Source organism: Pleuronectes platessa, chromosome 11, assembly GCF_947347685.1.
Source record: "Pleuronectes platessa chromosome 11, fPlePla1.1, whole genome shotgun sequence".
NCBI lineage: Eukaryota > Metazoa > Chordata > Actinopteri > Pleuronectiformes > Pleuronectidae > Pleuronectes > Pleuronectes platessa.
The window spans coordinates 7,833,184-7,851,110 of NC_070636.1; the positions used below are offsets into that span (position 1 = coordinate 7,833,184).

At 44.3% G+C, this 17,927-nt stretch overlaps 2 protein-coding genes across 2 annotated transcripts; one reads left to right on the top strand and one right to left on the bottom strand.

The window, feature by feature from the left end:
* The first annotated feature begins 5,997 nt into the window (after positions 1-5,997).
* Positions 5,998-10,684, top strand: col10a1a (collagen, type X, alpha 1a). Its single transcript, XM_053435270.1, has 3 exons — positions 5,998-6,115; positions 6,432-6,576; positions 8,205-10,684. Exons 2-3 carry the CDS (start codon positions 6,447-6,449, stop codon positions 10,037-10,039), a joined length of 1,965 nt encoding a protein of 654 aa, XP_053291245.1. The 5' UTR covers positions 5,998-6,115; positions 6,432-6,446; the 3' UTR covers positions 10,040-10,684.
* A 3,121-nt stretch (positions 10,685-13,805) lies between these two features.
* marcksb (myristoylated alanine-rich protein kinase C substrate b) lies at positions 13,806-16,586 on the bottom strand. The gene is made up of 2 exons (XM_053434700.1): positions 16,286-16,586; positions 13,806-15,359 (listed from the first exon to the last, which is right to left on the bottom strand). Exons 1-2 carry the CDS (start codon positions 16,379-16,381, stop codon positions 14,766-14,768), a joined length of 690 nt encoding a protein of 229 aa, XP_053290675.1. The 5' UTR covers positions 16,382-16,586; the 3' UTR covers positions 13,806-14,765.
* Positions 16,587-17,927: the final 1,341 nt, after the last annotated feature.

The following is a 17,927-nucleotide window of genomic DNA, read 5'->3' on the forward strand; positions in this document are numbered from 1 at the left end:
CTTAGTGGAGTCCACAACTCCACCAAGGCCCAACAGTCCCTTTATTAAACCACATTTAAATTCACTAGATCCAGATTTGTATTTGGATCTGCACCACTAATGAGTAACTATTAAATATCAGTCCCCATAAAGAAAGTCAAAATAATACATGCCTGGATCTGCCCTATTATTCTGATCCTCCTTGGGTCAGTTGCATGTTGATCCACGATTGTCCCCAAACTTGGATACGATCAATTAAACTCGTACAAACAGTTCTTAAAACTAAGGCTTAGGGTGATGAGAGACACCAGTCAAATTATGACATAGCATCAAAGTTTGCGCGTGCATCACTCTCCATGAAACGACAAGAAAGGCAAAAAGTTATTTTCAGACAGTGGACAGGACGGTTTTGTTTGTTTATATTATATAATGTAGTATTATTCCCATTTAGACACAGTTAAACTACTTGTCTGGCTCCGGTGGCAGTAACGGCCCACACAGCGTCCATCAGCCAGCAAAACAAACCTCGAAACCACAGGCTGGTCGAGCCTCGACCTCGGCATTGTTTTGGACACGCTGCGTGTTAAGCTCCAGCTAACTTCCTGTGGTCACGTCGCTCTCTCTCTCTCTCTCTCTCTCTCTATATATATATATATATATACTCGAACAGCACGGGCAGAGATATGTGAACTGTGTGGGCACTAACTGACAGTTTAGCTCCGACACTTACTGTGAGACAGGCCAAATATGGTGTGTAAAGAAACGACACTTGTCTTGTCCCTCATTATGGCACCGAGCTAACTATCGGCTCCTGCCAGTGAGCTGACATTCTGTTGACTAAAGGTTCAGTGCGTAAGATTAAGGTGAATGGGATTTATTGGCAGAAATTGAATATAAAATAATCCTAGTGATGTTTTCAATCGTGTGGTCATCTACACACATTGTATGAATTGGTGTTTTCTTTACCTTAGAATGAGCCCTTTATATTTAGATAGGGAGCGGGTCCTCTTTACGGAGGCCGCCATGTTTTTTACGGGAGCCCAAATTGGACAAACTAAAAACCTTTTGAGACAGTGGAAGGCTACTACAGGTTTTCTTTCATATTTGGTAAGGGGAGGGTGAGGTGAGGGGTGTTCATCTGCAACATGCAACTTCACCTCTAGATGTCACTAAATTCTACACACTGAACCTTTAAATATTGTTTTTTGGTGATCGCCCTGTACTTCAGGAACACAAAGTTACACGTTCCTCCCACACATTAAAGTCCATTTAATTATAAACTGACAAATCAAATATAAATCCACCTCTGCACTGCTGCACGTTTTCACCCCCATGTTCTTCAAGACTTGCTGACAGTTTTTTTTATTCCAGCGTTGATTGTGAAACGGCTGACGCTGCCTGATACAGACAGTAAAACCTCACATTTTTGCAGGCTTGATGTATCGGATTAGTCATTATCCCTAAATACAGAAAGCCACCACCTATACTTAAGCCCCCAAATCCGATTTAGGTGGTTTGATTGAGCTTTGATATCTTTAAAAGATCCCACAATAAGCAGATACCTCGCGGAGCCTGTCTGCTGGGAATGTTTGAAGATGAACCAGAGAGAAGAGTGGAAAGTCATAATGAATGAGAAGTGGGGATTGTTTCCTTGCTTCAGGACAAAACAAAAAATGAATACGTTATTCTGACCTTTTTACCTTTGTAGTGCATCGTGTGCACAATAATTATTTTTTGCAGCACCTCATAAACCCTCTGGCTGAGGTCTTTTCGTTAAATTACTTTCTGGCTGCTGCCACTCTGAAACTCTTGATTTACTCGGTTAAACAAGGACGACGAACGACGCCTCAAAGCAGCGGCTGACTCAGACTTTTCCAGAAATAAACTTAACAGCGAATTGAGCTACGAGAGCAGAAACAAATCAAATCAGATAGACCAGCTCTGGACGTGGTCGAGCGGCAGCGAGCCACTTCTGGCTTCCAGGAGCGTGTCTGACAGCGGTTTCGGGCGATAACATCACGAGTGGCGCATGGGTGCAAATTTCCAACTATTTTCCAACTTATCGACTTAATTACATAGAACATTTCATGTGTTTACACAATAAAACACCCTGAAGTAAAGAACTTTGAGCATTTTACTAATGTCGGACTGTTTGTTGAAGCTTAGGAAAGCTTGCACGTCAACTCACTGCTCCGCGTGCATACACACTCACACCTCAGAGTTGCTGGACAACACCCAACGTTTACTTTCTCATCCATAACATTTTTCCTGCCATTGTGGGGCTTAAAACTTGGCTCCGACCACCACCATCAGTAGCACCCACCACCATTTTTCAGTTACTTTTGCACTTCTGGCTCCATTTGGGCTCGTGTTTGTTTTCAGGACTCTCTAATTTCCCCAACAATCACTCACACAGGCCCCTGTCAAGTCTGCCATTCATAAAGTTTAAAGTAGCTCTTAGTGGTCCTTGGAGTTTATTGAAACATTAAATTTGTATCCCAGCAGTGATGGTGTATCTTTAGCAGTTGACTTACTCACGTGCTCGGTCGAGTCCCCCCCTTACATCAACCGCCAATTATGTTCTCCTCCTGGGTGTGGGTTGAGCCTCAGTCAGCACGGCGAGGAAACCAGAAACATCAATTCCTGGCCAGCGGAGCGAAGGAAAACAGACAAAATGCAAAGGCCTTTCCTCAAACTCTGTTATCATTGCAGAGTACAAGCACAAACATCACAAACATTGCCAGGAAAACTGTCCAGCAGCGCTTTCTGGGGAATTAAGCCCAATCTGCAGGCTGTAGTTAAAAACGGACGCAGGCCTGAACAAAAAACCTGGACCTCACAGTGCCAGCGTTTGTCCTTCAGGAAGATCAGACGAGGACATTTTTGCCCTGTCACTGATTCCCATGCATGTTTTTGTCTTCAATTTTACCGCTTGGAAAACGTCATTTTGCTTCAAATATTCTTTCACCAACAAGCGTAACATCTATAATGAACCGAACGCTGAAAGAGGCTGAGCAGCTTTCTCTGAGACTTTGGGTGTGTCTCACTCATAATTAACCATGTTTCGCCTTGTCTGAACTCAGTAAAAATCACTCTATGTTATCAAGTGTGTGAAGTGAGATGAAACTGAAAGCATGTGTGTGTTTTACAGTGAGAGGCTCTCTTCAATATAACAGAAAAGCAGCGTCACCGCCTTCAGCTTGAAGGCTGTTAACCTAATTCCTAATGGTTATTACAATAAGCCCTGGCGACCACATCAAGCCTCTGCGGCGCCGTAATGAGCCGAGCAGAGACGGGCCGGGTCGTGCACTTTCACAGCCTTCAACTCTGCCAGTACAAGGACAAGGACACCGAGTCGTGTTCAAATGAGCGTGGTGGCGAGTTTAGAAAATACAAAATATGCTGCAAGGTTATAAACAACATCCAAAGTTTACTCTAGTTCCAAGGCCACTGCTTGGATGTTTCTTCCTCTTTACAGATGTAAGTTGTTGCTGTTTGTTTTTTTCTTTGCATAAAGAGAAGATTCATTGTTCTGAGCACATTCGGACTAAAAACGGAGAACCTCTTCTGTGGTGGTTTCACCATGTTTGAAAAAACATAAATAAACTGAAATTATCGGAACCTATAAACATATAAAGTCCTAACCCCACCCTCCCTTGCTCTGTCATTTCATCTCAATCTGACTAAAAGTGGAATGCCCTGGGCCTCCACTCGGGGCTCCGGCATACAGAGATTTTTAAATAATATAGTATAACTAGAAAATATATATAAAACTGATGGCACCAGCATCGTGTGGTGTGGTGTTTACCAGTAGCTCATCAAAACAGGAAGCTCCAGCTGCTTGGTACTCGGGTAAACAGGATTTTATTATTCAGCTGATAAAGTAAAAGCAACCATGTGAAATAAAATTTGTATGTGTGTATGATTCTATGAATATTGTTGCCATGTCGAAGATCAGCAGCTTTGCTGTGTGGCTGTCTGTGGTAAATAATGAAATTAATAAGTGTTCTGGCAGCGATTGTGAGTTTGATTCACTTACAGACCGCTGCTGTAGTTTATCTGAGGACGTAGAACAGTTGAACAGTTTTTGAGATCTGTGTTCACATAAACAGACAGATATTTGTGGAATTAGACAGTATGATGTTTGTTTGTTGGTATAATTCAGTGGTTTAAGCTGAAAAACTGTGTTGGTGTACAGTGTTTTCAAAATCTTGTTCCATGTGCCCCCTGCCCCTCTAAATGTCTTTGCACGGCCCTGGTTCTCCTATGTCACATGTGCATGTACCACACCTCTTCACTGTAAATCATCTCTCCTGTCAGAATTTAAAACATTTAGAAATTAAGATCACAAATTATATTTTGTTTTTACTTGACAGGAAGAGAGAAACTTAAACAAAACTTGCCAAACATGATGAGGAGCTATAAGTCAGAGAAGGTAGCACTTTGGAAAATTACAGATAATTTGCTCTAATTTGAAAAAAAAAAGAAGATGGTATGGGGTTCACACAAGCTTCATGTTGTAGCATCTTTAATCATAACCCTGGTGAGGGATGGCTGTCACACTAATGTGTAGAGAAGACGCCTCATATAGAAACATGGTTGAAGCCCTCAATTGTGCAACTCATCGCAGTCTTTTCTGCAAATATACACATGCCGCCAGCGGGATGCACAGTATATATATCATATGAACACAGGACGAGCATGTACCACAAACACTCCCATGTTGACCCTGGGATGGGACACAGAGTACCCTACACATCGTTTACGGCCACTCGCCCGTTCCAGAACATGTGATTATTTGGGTGTATGCATTTCCTATGTGGCCGGCCTGGAATTGAGAAATTACAGTCGGAGGATCTCAAAGTAAGCAAGGCGAGCTGGAGGGTGAGGGCGAGGGAGGATAATACTGGAGGATGGAGCTGATTGAGGTAATACAACATTGTGACAGAAACCAGCTGTAATTGTGGAAAAAGGCCTGAAACCTCCGATGATGTATATACACACTGAGGGGGCCAAAAATATCAAGTGACCACAGCAGGCAGGGCCCTCTTCTTCTTCTTCACAGCAGGAGCAGCGGCTTGTTTGCTCCGTGGAGGGGCTGCGGTGGCACAGTAAAAACCTGCCCTCTGGTGTCCCAGCGTGAGTAGTGCACACGAGGGCTTAGGACAGAAGGTTGCATTCACAAGGAACCGGCAGCAAATGTCTCCTCTAGTGGCTCCTTATATAGTTTTATTAGTTCAATTACACAAACCTAAGAAAAATGGTTGTCCTGAAATAGAGAGTGAAATCAAGGCCACTTTGTCCCCTGTTAGCCACACTGACACAAATAATAACAAGAAATAAATACTAAAAAACTAAATATGGTGTCGGTGTTGCTTTGGAAATAAACAGGATTATTTTTCTCTCGATCTAAGACGTCTAAAATCTCTGTCTTTTCTTGTCATCCGTGCAACAACATCCACCACTTCCCCTGTTTACCTTATCATGGCACATGAAGCATGAAGCAGCCCGGACGGTCAGGACAGGTGAAAGCGAGTCTCCATGTTAATTTGCACTCTGATCCTGTACATCCTCAATGCGGACTTTGTGTAGCAGCACAGGTGCCTCTACCATTCTGGTGTTCAGACTATTTTCAGAGCTCCCCTATAAACATCCATTAATATAAACATGCCCCGGGCATATAAAGTTTTAATGTTCGACACTTGTAAATATGAATGGAACAAGGCTGGGAGAGAAAATGTGTCGTCGGTTCTGTGCAGTGCTCCATTCATTCAGACGTTTATTTAGGTTTTTCGGCCTCAAACACGACTATTTTCAAAGTTCAGAAAGAAGAGCTGAAATAAGAGGTAATCATGTGTCTGGATATTCAAGACATGGAGGCATCCTGATGTGTCATGCCCCGCTTTGGGCAGATCTGTCTGTTAATTACAGCCTCGCACCGAGGAGGGAGGTACTTGCGTGGTGGGGGCTCCTTTTTTTTTGTGATGATGCGAGGGGCAGATATAGTATAAATACCCACATCATTGTACTGGGAGGCAGCATATCCTCAGTTGTGCTCCTACCCTAAGGATATACAGAAGCACCAGAGGCATCACTGGTGCAGAAGACATCGTTTTTTCACCTTCTTTGAAAGCCGGTATGTTTGTGTTTTTCTCTTCCTCTTCTTCTCTATCGGTGGATGAGCTCAGGCAACATCCAGGCTTTGTGTAGGCCCAGGCAGGCTAAGGGGGAACGGGGGGCACATTTTGGCTTCATGGGGATCCAGGATGCTTTAACTAAATCCAAACTTTAGCTACATCTACTCTAGCTCTTCCAATCTTATGTGCAGCTTATTGCATTTCTGTGAAGCTGTGTAACACGTGCACTTAGCTGTAAAAACTGTTTTAAAAAGAGAGAAAACTGAACCTTCCTGTAGACACTTGTGCTGACTGCTCCTCTTCTTCTCCCTGCAGATTTGACCTTGCAAGATGGACTTGCGTGTAGCGAGCATCCTCCTCCTCGTGGTGACCCTGACGGCCGCCCATGGAGAGCGGTACGTGGTGAAGAAGATGGTGAAGGCCGCCCCTCAGTATCAGCCCTACTCTGTGAAGAGCCAGGGTAAGAAAAGCTCAACTTCCTAACTCTAAAAGTTTCTTCATCACATTCTATTTTTCACAAACTGAGCCTTTAAAGTTAAGATCTTTTCCCCTTAAGACTTATTTTTCCTTGAGGAACATTTCAAGTTAGTCTTGTCTTACCTCTGCGAGGGAATAAGCATCTTTGTTGTGTTTGGGCAGCAGCATGAGTAGCCAGTAGGATGTTAGCCACAGCCAGTTGCACTTTACTTTGAAAACTCAACTCCAGCTCGCTCTGAAACCTCCTTGTGCTCTGATTGGCTGCAGCACCGTGCGCGCTGCTCCAATCACACAGTCCATTTAGATCTGGAATCTGAACACCAGGAGATTTGCTCAGTGCAGAGCTTTACAGTTTCATTCTGCAGGAAGTCCAAGGATTTGATGCAAACATCATTTCAGGATTCCTTTTTATTATAATATTCAATTTTCCTCTTATTCATTTAAGACAACTTTAATTGTATTTTTTACGATCATGACAGTTATCACAATAGACACAATTTCTTCATATTTTTTTTATGTGTCTCTAACTGTCTGTCTGAACTCTGGAACAGAATTTCCATTGTGCTGGTTTAGATAATTGAAACTGAATATTTTAAGGAGCACAAATGTATAAGACTACTACTACTACTACTATGTATTTAATGCATTTATATCAAATCTGGTATTTATTTTCTCTCTTTTCAGTGAATGTAGAATAAATGTTGCCAGTTATTTACTTCATACAAAGCACATTTCAGTTATTGTCTAACATACATTAAGTTTGCTTTAAAATACGATTCTCTATCAAAAGCAGAACAATATCCAAATTTCTACTATGTTCAGAGTCTTGCAGAATCTACTACATGAAAAAAAAATTAAATATGGTCTGGTCTAGAGTGTGGACTAAAATGCATTACAAAATATGAAAAGTTGCTGTTGCTGAAAAAAGGAAGTTTTACTGCTATTTCTATTTGAGAAAGTAGCTGTTAGTGAATTATTTTTAGGTTGACACTGTCAATTACAGTCCAGTCACCCAGCAGTGTGGTTTGTTTGGGTGTGCCTGCTTCGCACAGAAGTAGAAACATCTGTTTGGCTTTATCCAAACAGTTCGCCAAGGAGTGAGCCTTTTACACATGTGACCACATCAAGGCAACAAATAAAAAGGACTCTCATTTGGACCCACTGTTTCAAAAACCAGCCCCACAGGTCTCTGTGCAGCTTTATCATCAGCACACTAAATATTTGTATTTTAAGAATAAGAAAACAAAAACATAAAATATAAAAGTAGGCAATTTTTTTAACATTTTATAAGAAGACTTTGATGGTTAAGATTGGAAGCATCAGTGAATCGGCTCCATGCGGCCATTCCTCAAAAGTACAGGATTTGTTGATAGGAACAAAACTTGATCCACCTCAGTAATAAAATACCATTGAATTAGGCAATAATCGGAAAAAAATTCTTCTGCCTACACCATTTTTTCTCAGGGAACAACACGCAATGCATAAGCAAACTGATCAAAATATTATGAAAAGTAAATATATAGTATATTCATTTTAAAAAGACACAGCTGAGGACTAGTGGTTTTGTCTGTATGATGGTACAGATGATGCTCACTCTTTCATTCTTCACAGTGGTGTCCGTGCCTGGTGAGCCTGGCCCTGCAGGTGAGCCCGGCCCTGAGGGACCTGCTGGCCCTCCTGGTCCCCCAGGTGAGAGTGCCGAAGGCCTGACTGGACCCGAGGGACCTCCAGGATCTCCTGGAGCTCCCGGCCGCTCCATTGCTGGAAAACCTGGATCCCCTGGTGGACCTGGCAAACCTGGAAGCCCTGGACAAAATGGCGAGAAAGGTGACACTGGAGCCCATGGCTCTCAGGGACCTAGGGGAGCACCAGGTTCTCCTGGAAACCCCGGCCCCGCTGGCCTCTCTGCTTCTGGAAAGCCTGGATCTTCAGGTCTTCCTGGAGCAATGGGACCTAGAGGAGAGTCTGGTCTGAAGGGACACCCAGGTATCCCTGGACTGCCAGGTGCAAAGGGAGATAGAGGGGTGGGAGCTCCTGGACCACAGGGTGAGACAGGACCTGAAGGAGCTATGGGCCCATCAGGTGAACCAGGTGCTGCTGGAGTTGGAAAGCCAGGTAGGACAGGTGCCCCCGGAGAGCCAGGAAAGTCAGGTAGCTCAGGTAGAGATGGTGCCACTGGTCCCATGGGACCACAGGGACCTAAGGGACACACTGGTGCCCCAGGTGTAGGTAGTCCAGGTAAACCAGGTGATAATGGTGCCCCAGGTATGCCCGGTTCAGTTGGCGCTAAAGGCCATCAAGGACCTGCTGGTGCCACTGGTGCCCCTGGAGTCCCAGGATATGGAAAGCCAGGTGCAAATGGAGAGAAGGGAGAGAGGGGAGCCCCAGGTGGCACTGGTGCCACAGGTGCAAAGGGAGAGCAAGGTCATACAGGATATACTGGTGCCACTGGTGCTACTGGTTCTACTGGTCCTGTTGGACCTCAGGGTGAGAGAGGTTCCTCAGGTGAATCTGGTGCTGTAGGCCCCAAAGGTGACACAGGTGCAACTGGAGCTCAGGGATCTAAGGGAAACAAGGGGGATCAGGGAGTGCAAGGTTTCCAAGGTAAGCAGGGTTACCCAGGTGCTGCTGGTCCTCCTGGACCCAGAGGTGGCAGTGGAGCGACAGGCACCAAAGGTGATGTAGGTGCCCCAGGTACCCCAGGTTCCCCCGGTATTCCCGGCCCTGCTGGACCCAAAGGTCATCCTGGCCGTGCAGGTGAGCCAGGTGCTTCTGGTTCTGATGGTGCTCCAGGTGCCACAGGCTCTGGTGGTCCTCAAGGTCCTGCTGGTAATCCCGGTCTTAAGGGACATCCAGGTCTCCCTGGTGCCCCTGGTCCTTCTGGGTTGGCTGCTAAGGGTATCCCCGGACCACAGGGTCCCCCTGGTCTGCCTGGTGCTGATGGTGTTGATGGAGGAGCTGGCCCAGCTGGACCTCCTGGTGCCCCAGGTCCCCCTGGTGAGGTTATGTTTGAGAAGGGCAAAGGCTACGGTGAGGTCATGGTCAAGTCCCCCATGTCTGCTTTCACTGCTTCTCTGGCCACCCCTTACCCAGCTGCTGGAAGCCCCATTAAGTTTGACCAGATAGTGTACAATGCTGAGAATCACTATGACCCTGAGTCAGGCATTTTCACTTGCCAGATTCCCGGAGTTTACTATTTCTCCTACAGCATCCATGTCAATGGAGCCAATGCCCTGGTTGCTCTGTACAAGAATGGCCAGCCTGTTATGTTCACTTATGATGAGTACAGCAAGGGCTTCCTGGACCAGATGTCCGGCAGTGCCGTCCTCTTGCTCGACGAGCAGGACACAGTTTACATCCAGATCCCCGATGATGAGGCCAATGGTGTCTTTGCGGCCGAAAATGTCCACTGCTCTTTCTCTGGGTTCCTCATTGCTTCAACGTGATAAGTTGATACAATAGTTCCCAAAAGCCAACCAACTAAAATTGCAATCTATTTCTCAAATTAAAGTAGACTCTCTGTTAATTTCCCCTCAACCAAACAGACAGGCAGTTAACAGTTCTTTGAGGAGTAGTAGCCTCTCGACTTGAAATCTACAAGAAATGGGTGCTAGAGGAAGGAAAACTAATTTATGAAAACAGGTGATCAGGGATGGGGGAAGCAATCCACAAAGGTACCAGTGAGCTTTTGTAATGGAGACGGCATGTGAAATGGAGGCGTTACAACTGTGTTGTGTCATGACTTTTTCTTTTCCACTCTGTTTCTTTTATACTGACTTCAACTGGTTAGACTTAATTAAGTGTTTGTCTGTTTCTTTGTTTGTTTTTGTACAACCTTGTTTTTTGTTCGGATGACCAATAATCTTCAAAAGTACACAAATACTGTCTGTGCAACATGTTGTAACTGTTGTCCTTGTACATGACTTGAATATTGTGAAATGGTGACGGTCAAATTAATCGTTATGATGAAATTAGTCAGTCAAATTCTGTCATACAAACAGCATTTGTTTAACCTCAACATCGTTATATCCCTGAACAGGCATTATGTCATGTAAAACATAGTGACCAAAAATAAAAGATGTCTTAACATACGTTTTGTCTCAAGAGCACTTTTTAAATGGGAAATGAGAAAAGTCAAATGACTTGTTGGTACCACCCTGCTCATGCACTGGGGTTACACTGATTTCCTGTTCCTGGGCACTTCAACACATTATAACAGTTTGTGGCCTCACGATATTTTTGCAACTAGTCACAAACTAATAATTACATCTGCTTGCTTCCCTTTGCAACACAGAATCAGCTCCACTGAGTAACAAAGAAAATACCAGTGAAAGTATTTTGCTGCAAAAATATAAATAAGTTCATTGTAAACCATTAAGAATAGATGGTGAAATGTCATCCCCTGAGCCACATAGGTGATACCATCCTGGTATGATAAGCTGCTGGAAATAATACTTCACTTAGGTGTCATATTACTCAACATATTCTCATGAGTCTGTGCCAATAGTATAATTCATCTCCTTTCTACAGAGGTAAAAGCAGTAATGCTCAATTAAAAGTATAGTTATGCAATTTAAAAGCCTCTAGAACTCGAGGCTATTGAACCAGGTATGAAACATGCTTACAGGTTAAAACAGGTGAGCCGGCACATGATCAGTGCAGACTGTCCGAGTCATATGTAAATAAATCAATACAAGCACAACATCTTAGAGCATCACATGTTGAGATACTCCAAAAATACCAATAAATATACCAAATAAACATTACAGAAAAGGAGAAAAACTAAGTTTCCCATTCAAACCTGGGTATTGTCTATCTTTCGGTGTATATATCCAGAACGATTATTTATTATATGTTATATTAAAAGTCAAAGTATTCATCTTGCAAAAGCCACACACACCTTTCAGGTCATTGTATTATGACGTAAGTGTGAATGGTTGTTTGTCTCTATATGTCGGCCTTGGGGTAAACTGGCAATCTGCTGAACCCTGTCTTTCACCCAATGTCAGCATAGGATTAACTTCAGCTCGAGTACAACACTTTAACTATAAGCATTATAGAGGATGAATGGCTGGATGGATATTATTACATGTTGTATTATTGTGTTATTGCATTTTAAAGCATTTGATAGCATGTTTTGTGGCCGGTAAAGTATTTTTTTCCCTGTAACAAGGCACCCTATTTTTGAGGTTCACAATGCTTTATCATTTTTGGAACTTCGTAGTTATCATTTAATATTCACCTTATGCAACTAGAAACACAGCCAAATATTTACCTTGTGAGGTAGAAGAATAGAAGGAACAGAATCAAAATAACATTACTAGACTTATTAGAAACCTGCATCATATGAACAAGAAATGAATATATACAACTAGGTTCCTAGTCCACTTTATTGGTTTAACCAGTTGACATGGGGCCTTATGAAATCCAGCACTGGGTCCAGTTTAGAAACTGAGATGGATGAGGATCATAATTTATAAATCTTCTGCCCACATGATGGCTGCTGGTTTTCTGTTTGGCAGCCAAAGTTTACAAAAACGTCTCTACCGTGCGAGTCTGGATGTTGGTGTGCTGAAAATAGTTGGCGTGTGGACAAGGGACAGGGATGGTCCTCTGGCCGGGCAGCAGCTGTTTGATCTGCCCTGGGAGGGAGAGGGAGGTGGTGGTTAGGTGAGGGGCCCCGGGGACCGAACGGGGAGGAAGCTGGTTGAAGGAAACCACTGGGGACTTACAGCTGAGGGGACTCAGAGATGTGGTCAGTGCAAGAGGTGGGGCCATGGGTGCCCAGACGGGGAGCTGCCTCTGGTCAACTCCACAAGCCACACTCCAAAATTATCTGCTTCACTTACGAGCATTTCACTTTGGAATATATTTGTTTTTTGGAGGGTTCACTCATCTGTGTTTATTTGAATGCTCTGAGGAACAAGCTTGTGTATGAAGACACCCTGAGGAGGATGGAGACTGTGGCATGATGGGATATGTCATGGCTGTGAGCTGCATTTGAGCATGGGAGACAGAATGGGAAGCAAAGGCCTCAACAGCCTGACCAGGATGGATGTGATGACCAGGAAGCAAAAATAGAAAGAGTATGTGTAAAACACACCCTTCCTGCGGTGTCTAGAGCTGCAGCACACAGGGTAAATATGAGTGCAAAGGAAATAAATGGGTTTGAAATGAGCGTGCAGTGCTGCAGCTGTGGGCGTCTAAAAAAAGCCAGGTTTGCTGCAATCTCTTCTATTCCTGAAAAGATCCCGGTGGTTTCATGGAAGGAATCCCAGCGCGGTGATGGGGAGCGCCTGCACCGGTTCAGTCGGGTTGGCTGCAGCGGTTTTCTGCAGCTTCATCACCAGACGGCATAAATGTGTTTGTTGTTTCAAACGCTGTCGTTTATGGTGTAAAAAGCAGCAGCTCTGTGATTGTAGGAGAAGCAACTCAATCCCTAGGATCTCAACACATAGTTACGCTGCGGTTTCTTTTAGGAATCATTGCCTCGAAACTACATAGGCAAAAAACACATCGCACTTTGCATCAATGCAAATGAGGCTGGTTTAGAGAAAAAAAATGTTTGTGACTCATGTTTTATAGGCTGTGAAGGTGTTCTGTTGTGGAACGCTGCTGACTATTTTCTTCAAGTGTTTATCTTTATATTCTATATTATAGAGTTTACTCATTTGTACTATTGATTTGAAAAATGGTTTAAGGATGTATTCCCATCGTTTTAAGGCTCAGATATTACTTGTTAATTTCATACTCATGTATTTTCACCTTGTCTGTGTGAGCTCAAATTCAAATCAATGATTAAAGTATTGGATTTTCAATATATGAAAAGGCCCAAAACAGGCCAGTCACATGCCGTTTTGTTGGATTTGATAAAGATGGGATAGAGGTAATTTATGTATCAATCAATATATCCAAAAAGCCTCTTATATATTTTGACACTTTGTATGTCATTTCATTATTTTAAGCTAATTATTTTAATTACAAACCCCATTTATAATTCAGTGTGAGAAGTTATTGCATCTGATCTATAGAGTTGAGGCTCCACTGCCCCATGTCTTTTATCACTTCAGTATTTTACCACATGAGGGCGCTATAAGGCAAAGAATCAAAGGGGTGCATTTCTCTATCTCAAGAGAAATCACAAGGAAACTACGGGTATTAATGTGAGGAATGTTTTTATATTCACTTCACACGATAAACAAAATGAGCCAATTCACACTTCAGTCCTTTATTCTTCAGTGCTCACAGAAAAAACAAACGGAACACTTTGTCGGCAATGTTACATTCCACATCGAATAGAGTGAAGCCTCATTATGTACAAAAAAAGATGCTGCTCAAAGATTAGCGCCCCCTGGCCCCTCGTTTTTGTGCTTTTTTGTAGCGTCGATTTGAAGTGGTGTAGTCATCACAGCTTGATGCAAAAGATCTGCTTAAAACATCTCCCAATTTTATTCAATCTTACAAATGGTGAAAAACAAGAAAAAACTTCATTTACAATGGGTAATCTGTTAAAAACTTCAGTCATTTAGGTACATCTCAGTCATAAAACCAGTAATATCAAAGTCTATACAACGTGCATTACTACAGAGATTTGAAATGGTGGAAATCTAAATGGAAAGTGATGAGCATCTATTGTTTTTGACAGTTAACTAAGTCTAGTTCATTCAGGAATGGTCGTGTCCACAGGAGCGTCGAGCTTTAAGAATTGTAAACAACTGTGCACTGCAAAGACAACATGTAAGACTTGGTTTCCCTTTAAAAAAGATCACAATGTGTCACATCTTGCAGACACAGCTTTAGCTGCTACATCCAATTGCCCTGCACCAAATACTTAAGATTAAATATGTCAAATTCAGCAACGTGTCAACACAGTCATGGTTTCATGTAGAAAAAAAAAAATACACTCACACTCACATTCGCACTTTCACACTCACCCACGTCACAAATGCAAGCACCAATGAGCAGTGAAGAAGCAGCACACTCGCCAGTACACCTCCTGTCCATCACTGCCACGGACATTGCAGTCATTGTGGACGGGGTGGTTGCAGAATAGTAAACAAAAACACCAACAAAAAAATTAAACAAAAAAAAATCCCTGGTTTTAGACAAGTCCTCGCATTCCTTCAGACGGGCTCCATCATCTCCTTCATTCTGGTGTCTTGATCAGCAGGATTACTCGGCGGCGGCAGGGGCGGCCTCCGGACTGGCTGCCGTCTCTGGCTCAGCGGGTGAAGCCTCAGCTGGTTTCTCCTCTCCACCTCCTGCGGCTGCTGCTGCTACTTCTCCCTCTGCCTTCACCTCCTCCACTGGCTTTGGCTCCTCAGCTGCAGCCTCCTTGGCTCCCTCCTCACTGGCCTCGGACGGCTTGGCCTCCTCAGCAGCGGCCTCCTCGGACGCCTCCTTCTCTTCCTCCACTGGCTCTGCGGCGGCTGCTGCTCCTTCCTCCGCAGCCTCCTCAGACTCCTTCTTGGTCTTCTTGAAATTGAAGCCGCTGAGCTTGAAGGAGGGTTTCTTGAAGGAGAAGCGCTTCTTCTTCTGCTTGCCGTCCTCGCTGGTGGATGGAGTGCCTTCCTCCGGCTTGTCGGAGGCTTCCCCGTTTGTGGCCGCGGGCTCCTTCTCTCCATTGGCCTCTGCAGCCTCTACTTTCTCGCCTTCTTCTTTGGGCGCCTCCTCGGTTGGAGTGCTGCCGTTGGCCTGGACATCAGCCTTGTTGGCCTCCTCCGCAGTCGGAGAGGCATCTCCATTGGTTTTGGCGTGGCCGTTCTCCTGGAAAAGTACAACACACATTTAATTCCTCCATAAATGCATCAACATGCCATTTACATTTAATAAAGGGAGTGGCAGACGCTGGTCTACGTTTGCACATGTGGCTGCGAGACTAACACCTGCAACATGTGGCGTGCTGACATTTAATTATATGCACCGACTGGTAGTAACCAATAGGAAAATGACCCTAAAGCTGCAGCAGCATCTGTTACCAGGAGAGTGACGACAGATCTGGGGCTTTCGGCAGTAGGCTATTCGGTTAGACTGCAGTACCGCAGGGATCCTGGAGGTGGCGTTCGATGTAGAGACGATGGGAACAAAATGGGAATTTGGGGAATTTATATCTTGTTTTAACGCCCCGTGTTTTCAATAAAAACGCATTTAACGTCAAATAATCAATAAACCTCACGCACTTAAATGTGCGCTTGGTATAAATCATTGAATGTGTGGGGTGCGTGTGCACAAAAACGTGCGTTCTTTCTTGAACCCGGCAACAAAGGCGTGGTATCTTTTTTAGAGGAAAAAAATGGCCATGCCTCAGTGGGAGCGACCGAAAAAACAAATCTGCACAAACTGCGCCTGAATCCGAGGAAAACATTCGAGTGCAAACGACGTGAAATGTTTGAGAAGAATTAGAAAATTACGTTTGAATCAATCTCAGTCAGAAACAATTATATTTACTTATTAAATCCCCATATCAGAAATGCAAAACGCAAGCACGCGACAATTAAAGCGTTTAAACCGCGTGGAAATAATTGCGTTGCAAACAAAGTGGCGCAGCGCACAGCGTCAAACTGAGACAAAGCGCTCGCCGGTGAAAATGGATCCGACATGTGGCCACTTTCCCCTGAACGCCGGGTGAGCGTGCGGGTGCGAAACCTCGACTCCACGCATCGCCACCGGGAATCAAACATGTTTCCACCGACCTGTCCGTTCGTCTTCGCCGCCACGGCCGCACCTTCTGCGGGATTTTCCACCGCGACGTCCTCTTTCCCAGCGGTTTTGGAGGTTTGCGCTCCCATGCTTTCTCTCGGTCCAACAAAAAGGAGCCCGACCGATCAAATGAATGAACAAAGACCGCAAAGCTTCCTGCTTCCCCCCAGAAAAAAAGAGACACACACACGCACGCACGCACGCACACGAGCGACACCTCCTTTTTCTGCGCAAAAAGAAACACACAACGCGACGCGAGAGGAGACCGCAGCTGAAGGAGACGAGGAAAAAATCTGTGGCGGAAGGACTGAAAAAAAGAAAAAGGGAAATTCACTCCCGATTTTTTTTCCTTTTTTTTTCTGGAACCCGAGCGGAGTTTTGCAGATGGAGAAAAAAAAAATTGCACCCCCACCCCCAAGCCGCAAATGAGATGCGGGAGAACAACGCCCCAGTCCGCCGATGAGTGGGTGCTGGGGCGGTGACGTCACGACCAGCGCGTCCCAGCCAATCACGAGTCCCTGAATCCAACGAGCGAAAGAAAGGGGGGGTTGTGGGGGGGTTATGGGGTGCACGGTGGTCACGGACAATGGAAGAGACACAACAACATGGCCTACGACTTGTCTTCCATTAACGCTGCACAGCAGAAAGTTCCTCTGTATAACGGAGCTTTTTAAAACCGACCTGTAGATGTGAGGGGACTCTGATTCTGAACAGGCGAATGTTGTCCCTCCACAAACAGCTGCTCCTCCTGCACTGAGGGGAAAACGAGGTGTTTAGAAATCTGTGTTTTTCACGACTTAAAAATGGCCCCCATTTGTTTTTTACATGTAGCTGATTTGGGGCTGGGCTGCAACGTAATGTCAATAGTTATCGACAAAATGGATTTGAATCAAGATCAAATCAACAAAACTCCAATACATAATGATGTGATGCTTGTGCATTGTGTAAATACACGGATGAGGAATTACAGGTCATTTATGTACCTCAGATTTGTCATTTTGAAACAATAACCTTCACCTAAGAAAAGAAGAAATAAGACCTTAAATCTAAATTAAATAATAATGTGACGTGTATCGTGATTATTATAGATATTGATTAAAATATGAACACTTTCTTCTTAATATAATTCAGGTCATATCGACCTAAGATGACATTGAGTTTATGTAATTTGGGTATTGCTCATTCTGGCCACCCTCTCAAACGTCCAATTAAATAGCCGTATTTGTAACACAATATGATAAACAGTAACACACCCTACAACATGGCTCACAATGGTTGTGTTAGTATATGCTGGCACCAAAACAACAGCATGTTCTGGAGCTGACAAAGCAGAGCTCAGCTGGTCTCATGTTCCATCACCATGCAGCCTCCTGACATATGCTCACTAACAGGAACTATAGGCGACTCCCAGCATCCCTCTTCTTGCATAATAGCGTCTTGTCTGCTCGCTGCAGCTGGAGCATCCCAGTGACCCAGATATAATGAGTTTATGGTCGTCCTCTGCTGCTGCTGCTGCTGCTGCTGCTGCTCCCTCCTCCAGCAGCCTGCAGTGCTCCGACTCCACCACCAGCCACGAGTCTCCTCTTCCTCCCTCTCTCTGCCATCGCTGCATGACCCACATCTCCATGGTTACCA